Source organism: Hipposideros armiger, unplaced genomic scaffold, assembly GCF_001890085.2.
Source record: "Hipposideros armiger isolate ML-2016 unplaced genomic scaffold, ASM189008v1 scaffold_228, whole genome shotgun sequence".
Lineage (NCBI taxonomy): Eukaryota > Metazoa > Chordata > Mammalia > Chiroptera > Hipposideridae > Hipposideros > Hipposideros armiger.
In genome coordinates, this window is record NW_017731578.1 from 2,129,931 (window position 1) to 2,141,035 (window position 11,105).

An 11,105-nucleotide genomic window follows, 5' to 3' on the forward strand; every position below is an offset into this window, starting at 1 on the left:
AAAGAAGTTTTGTTTCTGAGTCACTAGAGAAGGAAAGGGACCCAGAAAGGGACTTGGAGGGAATCCTGAGAAGACGTGCTGTTGAGTGGATTTCATTGGTGTCCCAGAAAAAAGCGCAACACCCCAAACCAGGATATCCCCAGAATGTCTGACTGCCTTTGTCACCTGGCCTGTCCCCCAACTCAGAAGCACCTGCCCCAACAAGAGCACAATTCTCAGAAAGCAGAGCACCCGGCCATCAGCCAGGTGACCACCGCCCCGTCCAGCGTCATGTGTGATGAGAAACAACCTCTTCGTTCCTCTGTGGCTACGTCACTAAACGTGTGGACTCGATTTGGTGCTCCATGGAAGAGTAAGTGAGATGCTCGGGGGTCTGAGGGACAAGCCGGGATGTCGTGTGTCCAGAGAGAGAGGTCATTTCCATGAAGATGCTATGGCGAGGCCGCACCCTGCTCAGCTCTGCCTGGAAATCAGCACGAATTATAGAGCGAGGGGATGGAGGGAGTGGAACCGTTGCTGGACGGAACTTACGGGCATCTGCCACCGCCCCGCTCGGCCCTGCGAGGCGTGTCAGGGGCTTATGGCCTAAGACCTGAGGAATTGAACACTCAATACCTCGTTTCTGGCTCTGGCCTTTCTCCTCCTCCTTTCATGTCCAGCGTGATAGCGGAGGAAAAACGCAGGGTCCCATGTGCTAACTGGACATCCAATTAGCAGCTGCTACATACAGCCTGGAGACAGACACCACAGGGACACACAGGGAGCGAGGCTGCCCTCTAAACACGCAACGCCAGGGCGGGGTCACTACCTCCCAAACCACGGAGCCCTTTGGCATGGAGCTGCTAGGAGGCAGGAAGCACTCAGATCAACTCCCCTGTGCGTCAGCCGGAGATCTAGGGAAACAGGCCAACAGAACGTGTGTGTGTGTGTGTGTGTGTGTGTGTGTGTGTGTGTGTGTGTACGTGCACACACACACATGCACATACACACATATTAAGAGATCATTTCAAAAACCAGCTCATGCAGTTTTGGGGGTTGGCGCCGGCAGGCAGACACTCAGTATTTCTCTGTTACAGCCTGGAGGCAGACTTCCTTCTCTGGGAAAAACTGGGGTTTTGCTCCCAAGGACCCCAACTGATTACAGGGGTTAAGCACAGTGACACCTTCACAGCAACGCTGGTGCTGCTGTTTGATTAGCGAGATGACGGGGTCCAGCGTCTGGCCGAGCTGACGCCGCAGCCACAGCCGTGCCCGCCTCTCCCCTGCTGCTCTCCCCTTCGCTTAGAGTCTCCCCTCCTTAGGGCTTCCTCCACGGACTCGTTTCTGTCTTCAGAATCAGGATACGTTTGCTCCCTTGGACTGAGCGATTCCAAAGCAAGGGATCCCCAATGTTGTTCAGCCCGTGCCAAGAAGCAGGACAGGTTCCATGCCAGAGGAAGTGTGTTCCTCACTCTGGCCCCTGGAGCCCTGACTGGAAGTTAGAGGCCTGGAGGCCTCAGACTCAGCCACTAACCAATTTTAAAACCCTAGGCATCCGTCTCTCCATAATTCCGTTCCTCCTGTAAACTGGGATCAAAAACGCTGACCTCATTGGGTTGTTGCTCATTAAATGAGAACACACAGAAGAGGATCTGTGAGCTTTAAACTTCTGGAAATATTCATCATAACTATCATCATCATTATTCGAATCACCATCATCACCGCCATCATCACCACTGTCAACAGCACCAGCGCCACTGTCACCATTATCATCACCACCATCATCACCAACACACCATTACAACCACCACCATCATCGTCACTATCACCATCATCACCACCATCATCACTGTTACACTGATTGTGTCCCCCCAAAATTCATGTGTTGAAACCCTACCCCCAATGTGATGCTATTTGGAGACAGGGTCTTTAGGAAGCTAATTAAGGTTACATGAGGTCATAGGAGTGGGGCCCTAACGAGATAGGATTGTTGTTCCTACAAGAAGAGGAAGCAACACACAAAAGTGCTTCCATCATCTCCCCCCATCTCCCCTTTCCTCTCTCCCCCTCTCCCTGTCTCTCCCTCTCCCTCCACGCATGCACAGAAGAAAGGCCAGCGAGTAGGTGGCTGTCTATAAGCCTTCACCAGACACTAAATCTGCTGGCACTTTGATCTTAAGATTTCTAGCCTCCAGAGCTGTGAGAGGTAAATGTGTGTTGTTTAAACCGCCCCATTTGTGAGATTTCATGGTACCGGAGCTGCCTAAGACAAGCACCATTGTTTCAGATATACCCGAGTAATGCTGCGAGTGCTTTTCCTCCTCCGCCGCCTTCAAAAAGTCACCCCTGTGCCTCTCCTGATTCTTAAACCTGAGCAGCCCTCAGTCTCCAGAGGCTTATTAGAACGGAGCCCCAGCCCTGCCTGCAGGGCTCCTGCCTCGGTGGTGCTGGGGAAAGCTGACAGTTTGCGTGCGTTCTGAGTCCCGCAGTCTTGCTGACACTGCTGATCAAGCCTTTAGATTACATCACGAAGCAGAAGCGTGGCCAGATAAACCCTGTCAAACATTCCGAGATTCCTTAGGAAGGTCCACGCTCACAGCGGCAGCTAAAAAGCACCACCATCACCCGGTAGACACGGAGGGTCCCCGTTCCACGACACAGAGAGCCGTCACGGCCCCTCAAACAACAGGAAGTGATTCCCTTTTCATAATTGGGAGGAGAAGAATGGTGCACAAAAGCTGAGAGCTGGGGACGTTTTAGAGGCAAGGAGCCACAGGCTGAGTCGAATCTCTGTATCATTCGGACACAAGGAGGCAGGAGACCCGAGGAAGGACAGCAGCTCCCGACAGGCAGCTGGCGTCCGTCCTGGGCAACGACCACCAGAGCCGGGGCACTGCCTCCTCCGGTTGGGTTGCATGAAGTCAAGTCCCATTGTTTACGGGTGTTTTGCTTAATTGTCTTCCAGAACCACCGGCGGCACCTGATTATCATTAGAGAAATAGCGACAAATGGCCCTGCGTTTGAGCTGGTGCGGTTTAGCTGCACGGACGGTATACACTGAGCACCCTGCCAGGACCCCCATAAGAAGCAGTGCCCCCATCCCTGTGGTGATGGGACAGAAGCAGGGACTGACATCCTGGATGCCACACACACTGACGCCCTGGAGCACCACGTGGCAGTTACAAGCCACCGCCCAGAGTCGGAAACGGCTGTTTCCTTTACCCGCGTGCTGACCACGAAGCAAAGGGCGTGCACGGGCTGCTGTTTATAAGCGATTTAAGCAACGTCCTGACTTGGAAAAGGGACACGCGAAATATACTCTTTAATGGCGGGGAAAAACCTTCAAACCAAGACCACCAACCCAGAGCTAAGCCCAAAGTGGCAGGAGTGGTCCCACAATGACACGGAGGGCCCCAAGCTGTCATAACCACAGTGGGAAGGGGACTTCTTCTCGGAGAGTGACAGTAGCTTCACAGACCCATCAGCAAACCAGGAGCTCACGGCTACGGTCCACCTTCTGTTAAACATCAGCAAGGGGCATGACTCAGTGCGAAAGCCCGGGCCCGCCCCAGCAATGAAACAAGTACACTTTTTCATGGTGGTTATTAGACATCCGGCCCAGTTTTTTTAGACGGAACTAGCTCATTTCCAAGACATCAAGCCCACATAGAAAGCATAACTATAATATATAAAAATAATACACTGTGCATATTAGTGACATCTAGGAAGAGTGTTAGTAAAATACCAATGGAAGCCAGTTCTAAAGACCTCTTTCAACTCAATAAGATGTAAAAATTATTTGCAAACGAGCATCACAGTGACCTCAATTTTCAGTTCAAGTGGAGAATCAGGGTGTGTTTAGGGTCAAAATGCATTGCTGGAACTTAGAGCATTTAGCTAAGATTTTATTTTCACCCTAAACCATTGGGTCAGCTGCATCAAAATTAGACGAGCCCCCTAGGGATACAATGGGGTGTCACTCAGCCATAAAAATGAACTGACACATGTGACAACATGGATGAGCCTTGAAAACACGGTGCTGAAAAAAGCCAGACACAGAAGGCCACCTATGCGATTCCATTTACATGAAATGTCCAGAATAAGTACATCCATAGAGACAGGAAGTACATTAGTGGTTGCCAGGGGCTGGGGGAGGGAGAGATAGGGGTGACTGCTTAGTGGGCACGGAGTGTTTTTGGGAGGGTGATGACAAAATTCTTAGTTGCGATGCCAACACGTCTAGCGTGTACCTACGACAACTGAAAGGGTTAAAATGGTAAATTTTGTGTTATATACATCTTACCACAGTGAAAATTAATGAGGACCCTGGCTTGTGCGCTCCACCGTGGACCCCCACGGCCAGTGCCGGGTCGGGCTGGCCCACGCTCCACTCGGGACAGCAGACCCAGTCGGGGTGCTAGATGGATGACAAGCCACCTCCCCATGAGGTTCTCACAAAGCTCTCCCCACTGAAAGGACAGGCACCGAAGCCAGCATTTCCTAACAGCTGCACAATTAAAAACCTCCCCGTCTTTACCGCCTTCCGTGAACACCCCGCATCAACGAGCCGCTGTGTTATGAGGGTTCGGGGACATGGCCTCCACACACAGACAACGTCCCCAACGGAACCAGTCAACCTGGTGTCCACATACTGACGGGCTGTGCAGGCACCCGGAGCCGCCCCGCCCAGCAGTGCACACACGGCGTTTGTTTCTGAAGGCTGTTTACCTGAAACGGCGTCTGGCTGTTGTAGTTCTTCAGCTCCTTATTTCCGCCTCGGAACAGCAGCACCCGTGCACAGCTGTCCTGCACGTTGGAAAGGAGAAATCTGTTGGTACAGCGGTGGCGTAGACATTCTCCAAAGACAGCCATTCAGAGGCTCAAGCTCACAAGAATTCAGAGAAACGTAAATAAAGTCAAAAGGAAGGGCGATTTTCGTTCGCCGGAGTGGCCAGGATCAGGGTGACCCCTGCTCCTACCCTAACCACCCCGCCAGGCTATCAGTTGAAGTTTAACTGCTGCAAACACTTTCAACAGCAACGTAACTATAACAATGTTAAATGTATACACCCCATGTCAACAGTTCTACTTTTTAAGGCTGTATTCTACAGTCTTGCACACGTACCACTAAGTAAAATCCGGAAAAAAAGAAAAGAGAAAACAGGGAGATGGCAGCAATGCTCTAAAATAAAGTGGAATTGCATTCTAGAACATTCTTCACCTTGGCAGTTGTAGGGAAAAAGAAGGCAGACGGACGAAAGCTGACAAGAAATATAGCCAAGAACGTCTAAGTATAAAACGCAAGTCTCAAAGCAGTAACATGGCTTAATTTCATTTGTTTCACTGCAGAAAAATAAAGAACGCATATGTCTGGAAAGGTGTGTGCCAGTTAACAGGATTTACTTTCCCACGAAGAAAAAAGGAAGAGGGAGCAAAAAGGAGGAATCTTCATCTTCCTATTTACTAATATTTTTTAATGTTTTTCAAAGGCAGGCAATATTCATTTCTTGTGTAGTTTTACAATGAAAATAAACCTATTCCAGGCCGGCCGAGTGGCTCAGTTGCTTAAGAGCTCACTCAAGAGTGTGAGCTCTGAGCAACAGCCGTTCGAGTGCGGCCCGAGCTGAGCTGCCGCTGAGCTGCCAACAGGTGGCAGGATGGCTCAGCTTAAAAAAAAAAGAAGAAAAAAAAAGAAAAGAAAAGAAACCTATTCCTGTCCATTTGTTGAGCATCCACTAACTTGCCCACAGGGGCTGACGGAGAACTTCCCACCAGCCCTTTCGAGGAGGGCGGGGACGAAAACCTACAATGAGACAGGTGGCAGCCTGTGAATGAAGACCACTAACTGTGAGAACACGTTTCCCTAATGAAGGCTGCTGGAGTGTTTAGAATGAGTCAATTATGTTTTTCAAAGATCATTTAAATGGTCAAGTGCACACCGGTGTTCGTTTGTCATAGCTGCCACAGGCCGGGCACCTTCCTGACCACAGACCCCTGTGCCGCTGGCTCCCCTGTGCAGGTCGCAGCCAAACCCCTGTGCTGGGCCAATCTCAGCTTTTCCACCTTTACCTACAGGGTCTAAAGGAGACACAGTGGGCATTACCACCCAGGGAAGATGTCAGCAAGCAGCTATTGAATGAGGAGTGTGACCAACCAGCACTTCCACCCAGAAAACCGCTTAGAACGGCAGGCCAGTGGCCCCAGCCCAGACAGAAGGAGACCTGCTGCCCTGGGGACAGGCCAGGGCCAAGGCACTCTGCCCAAGTCACAGGTCCTGTAGGACAGCAGACTGAAGACAAAAAGCTGGCAAGACAGACAGAAAGAGGATGAGAGGTTGTGCAGAGCTGGAGGGCTGGAGGGACGCAGGGATTGACCGATGGGTTTCTACTTGGGGCGATGAAGACGTTCTAACAGCAATGTGGTGATGGGTGCACACCTGTGTGAAGAGGCTAAAAATCATTCAATTGTGTATTTTAGCCGTAGACAGGTAGATTGCATGGTGTGTGAATTAGATCTCAGGAAAGGTGTTAGATATTAGAAAAGTAAGAGAGAGGGGATCGGAGACAGGGCGGGCCGTACTGGCAGGTTACCCTTCCATGACTGTGACCCCAATCCAAGAGCCCGTCGGGTCTGGCAGACAGAGTGAGCTCTCAGCAGCCAGCTGGGACTGTCCCGATCCCCATGACCTGGCTCAGGGATCCACTGGGGCCTCCACCTCGGGGGGATGATATTAATGAGGAAGCCACGTGTGAACAGAGCAAACAGAAGTAAAGGTACAGGGACCCCGGTTCTCTGAGCAGCACTCAGCCTGGGGATGGTACCTGAGAGGGTGCGGCTGTGTATCAACCATGTGGCCACGGGTGGGGGCCCATGTAAGTTCTGTGACAAAGACTACCTGGCCTCTGCGTCCTCAAGCTGCCGGGGTCCTGGGGCCCCCAGCTGCACCCCACGGCTGACTTCAGTCACTGCGTAAAAGTCACCTGGGTGCTTAGGCATGCGCGTGGCGTCAGGCCAGGTCTGCGGCCTGGATGGAGGGTGTCCTCTGCGGACCGCTACAGGGTGGAGAGGGGGTGTCCCTAAGGGAATGGAGAGCTGTGGGACTCCGGCAACAGAGAGGGCGGCCTCCGCGTGATGACAGGGGGAGCCCTTGGAGAGGAAGGTTGGGTGACCGTCAGCAAGCGGAGAGGACACAAACCAGGAGCCCCGCTTAGCTGGAGCTAAGCTGTGGGTGTGGGCGACCACGTGTCGTGATACAAACGAGGCAGAGGACGTGCACGACGGCTTGGGGGAGGGGACCACGGAGGCCTCTGCCCACTCTCTACACTGCCTGCATTTGTCCATGAGCTGCGTTCACGTGATGCTTTGAGGACTACAGATGTTTAAGAAAATTTAAAAAGATATAAGGATGTTCAGCAAACACATCTTTCATTTTGGGGTACAATTAAACCCAGGTTTTTTAAAGTCCCCCGGCATTAGTTCAGATGGTGACAAGCCCTGGAAACCCAGCCCGAGAGGCCACACACCTGGGACAGAGGCAGGTGAGGATCCCATACGGGTCTTGTCATTTTATTCCAGACTCTCAAACTACAGCCTGTGGGCCAAATCGGACCCAGCGGGTTTTATAAATAAAGTTTTATTAGAACCCTGGCCCCCGAGCTTTCCGGTCCTGCCCCAGGCCCCCTCCCCCTGCCCCAGCTTCCAGAGCGCAGCCCAGCGTCTGCTCCCTTTCAATTATGCCCACTTGGGTCCTGTTACTTACAACCCAAAGTAAATTGATCTAATTAACTAAAACAAGAACATTACCATGCTCAGTGAGGAAAAAGTTTGTAGGGAGAAGAGAGAAGAAGAGGGCATTATATCTGCGAGAACTCAGGCAGAGACGGGAACACAGGGCTAGGAGGGAGGGAAGAATTTCTGCAAGTCACCATTTGGGCGTAGGGGCACAGGTGAGAGAAGGGAGCGCAAATCCCCTGGGGCGGCAAGCAGGGGGGGCCCCACTAGGGGCTCGGGGGATGTCTGCCCCAGGGGTCTCACCCTGAACTGAATTTGCACTTGGCCCTGGTCCAGGAAATGCGCAGCCAGGAACGTCCAGCTGTCCATCCCCAGCAGCTGGGAGCAAGCGGACCAAGCAGAACACAGAAGCCCTGGGGGCGGGGGCGCTAGGACCCCACCTCTGCAATTCCTTATAAATGCTCCTAATTGCCCAAGAGGCACTTTCACTGCAAGTTCCCATCCTAAAGGACATTTATATCCTATAAAGGCAAGAATAAATCCTCAGCAGGCACAGCCAGCCACACCCTCCCAGGTGGAACCCCGCCAGGATCTCAGCAAATTCCTCTCTCACCCACAAAGGGATTACTCTGAGTCAATACTAACCAACCCCAGAGACACACTCTCCATCACTCTAATATTTGCCAGAGTTCCTGGTGAAATCGTGTTCCAGACAGCTACTTCCAAATTAAAGGGTAGGTGGTTCACCCAGCTTAGTAACAATTATACCCGGGGCGTGTGTGTGCGCGCACGCGGGAGGCTATGTGTGTGCGTATGTGCGCGTATGTGCATGTCTGTGTTTGTGAATTGTGTACATGTGTGTTTGTGTACGTGTGTGTCTGCACGCACACGTGCGCTTTGCAGTTCAGAAAACAGATCTGCCTGTTCCTTCTGACTCACCCTCAGAGCGCCCCTGCTGGGGGCTAGCAGGAGGCCCATTTCACAGATTAGGAAGCAGAGTCCTGGGAAGGGTTAAGTGTAAAACTGCGGTTTCAGAAGGGGAGAAAAAAGGAGAGTTGTGACCCAGAGGGGTTGCTAAGAAAAGCCTAACTGTTGCCTTGTGCAGCTGGCAGCTGCCCGCGATCCTTTCTGCGCTGTACCTTGTACAGTACCCTGACCTGTGCCTGCATCCTTTTAAGTCCATCAAGTGTAGAAATAAAAGCGATACTCATTTGGGGTTTTTTGAGCACCAAAGCACAGGGATATCACGTCACTGCCAAGTATCTTCTTCGTGTGAGTTTTAGGAGACACTTCCCTTAACTAAAGTACCCTCGTCACCTGCCCAAGCATTTTCAAGAAACATTTTCAAGGCCTGGCCAAGGTATACCACCCCTCTGGGTCACCACCCGCTGCAGGAGCCCAGGCGCCATCATTTCCACTTTATACGTGAAGACACAGAGCCAGAAAGCGTATTCATTCGTGCATGCAAGGAATCGATACTGAGCATGGACCGAGCCAGGTACTGCCCTAGCCCCTGGAGACACAGAGCGCCATGCAAACAACAGAAAGAGTTATGCAATGGAGAGAGTGAGGGCAGGTGGCCAAGGAAGGCCTCCCTGAGCGAGTGACCTCAGCAACCAGAGAAGAGCCCTGTGACAACCGGGGACGCAGTCCCAGCAGAGGGGGGAGTGCAAAGGCCCTGTGGCTGGGCTGCAGCGAGTTGGGGTGAGGGTGGGCAGGAGACACACGGATGGGGGACAAGGACCTCTGGGTTCATGTGAAGGGCACTTTCATTACAGGGGAACACAAACTGACCTGCGTGGACCTGTTCAGCGGGAAGTGGGTTAGAGGGAAGGAAGGCTGGAGCAAGGGGCCCGCTGGGCAGTGAGTGCGGCAGTCTGGGGAAAGGTGCCTGCGGCCTGGGCAAGGATGGGCGTGGTGGAGGGGACGCAAGGGAGCTGACAAGACCTGGGACGAGGGGGATCGTGAAAGACAGGAGGGTGGCCCAGGTTTCAGTCTGCAGCCCCGGAGAGGACATCTCTGCACGGTGGGGAGGAGCCACCTATAATCTCCACATGGGATGTCAGTCAGGCTCGGACATCACCGCCAGAGCTCACGGGGAGGTTACCCAATACTCGCCGAGGGCCACTGCGTGTTCTAGAAAGTAACAAAGGACACAAGCCTGCCTGACATCGCTGCAGGGGAGAATTCAGACACCAGGAGTGTGGGGCCTGGACCCCAGGGGACGATGCCACTGAGAGGCTGAGCTGCACGGTGACAGATGCCGGCTGCTGGTGTGCCCAATATGACCCAGTCAGCATTGCAGCCAGGGTTTTCATTCCGATTTCCCAAGCACTGAGGTGATTTTCACTTAAATGTCAATTAAATTCACAGACGTGAAGTGCTAAATACCCCAAGTTATGTCAGGAACCCGTTTCCAGTTTAAGTTATCCTTTGAAACGAGCCTGTCGAGGCAGACGTAATCCTCGGAAGAGCTCAGGGGCATGAAGTTAGTAAAATGGTCAAGTGGAGAGCCGGGACACTGATGTCACCAGTGCGGGCTGTAACCAGGCCCCGTGGACCAACCCTCCCCTTGAAGAACTGCAGCCCAAAGACCACAGCTCGCCTGGTGGCGGGCACACAATGCCTGTACCTGACTTGTCCCCACCCCAATCAAGGGGTTACAGGAATGTGTCAGCCTGGGGGACAAGAACTAGAGTGCGGGTTGGAAGCCCAGCCTTCCACTTACTGGGTGAGCTCCTCTGGGCCGAGCCTTGATCTCCTGATTTGCATAAAGAAGGACAACCAACAGTGGCCACCAGAAGCCCATTGCGGGAATCTCAGGTGTGGACGCCTTTCCCAGCAAGAGGCACACCCTCAATGCTCAGGGGAGTACCACCCTGTGATGGCCCCGGGGAGGCACCGCTGAGCTGACGAGCACTGTGTGGGGCAACGCACAGGGCATGAGACACAAGCAAAGGAAGCCCCTCTCCTAACGGCTCGAGACAGCAGGGCCTGCTTTTTACCTTCCAGGCAAGTAGCCTGGCCTCGGAACCTTTGATATTTAGAACTCCTTCCCTTCCTTCATTATCCAGGGCAGAAAAACACACACCAGCGTCCGTCCCTCTGGGGCTCCTGGAAAGCCAGCGAGAGGCTGAGGAAGGTGGCAGATTAGACACAATTTGTGGCTTACAATCAGAGCCCTAATTAGCTGATTTCATAAGAGAAGGAGAGATAGTCTGATCATAGTGTGTTTTATTAGAAGTGTGCAGATGCAGCCTGCCTAAAATTGATGGAACACACACACTGATCCATAAGCCTGGATGCTTTTAGATTTAATAACGTGAGGCCTGGTAAGGCAAATTAACAGCAGTGGTACCATCACCAACAGATTACCACCATCACCATCACCACCA

At 52.5% G+C, this 11,105-nt stretch overlaps 1 protein-coding gene across 1 annotated transcript in view; it reads right to left on the minus strand.

Moving 5' to 3' along the window:
• Positions 1-4,185: 4,185 nt before the first annotated feature.
• The window catches only part of LOC109389307 (SH3 and multiple ankyrin repeat domains protein 3-like), a 65,034-nt gene continuing 58,114 nt past the window's right edge, over positions 4,186-11,105 (minus strand). The window contains exons 9-10 of the mRNA XM_019654722.1: positions 4,708-4,785; positions 4,186-4,238 (exon numbers count right to left, since the gene is read on the minus strand). Of these exons, the coding sequence (XP_019510267.1) occupies positions 4,230-4,238; positions 4,708-4,785 (87 nt within the window). The 3' untranslated portion in view covers positions 4,186-4,229. The remainder of the gene's footprint in view (positions 4,239-4,707; positions 4,786-11,105) is intronic.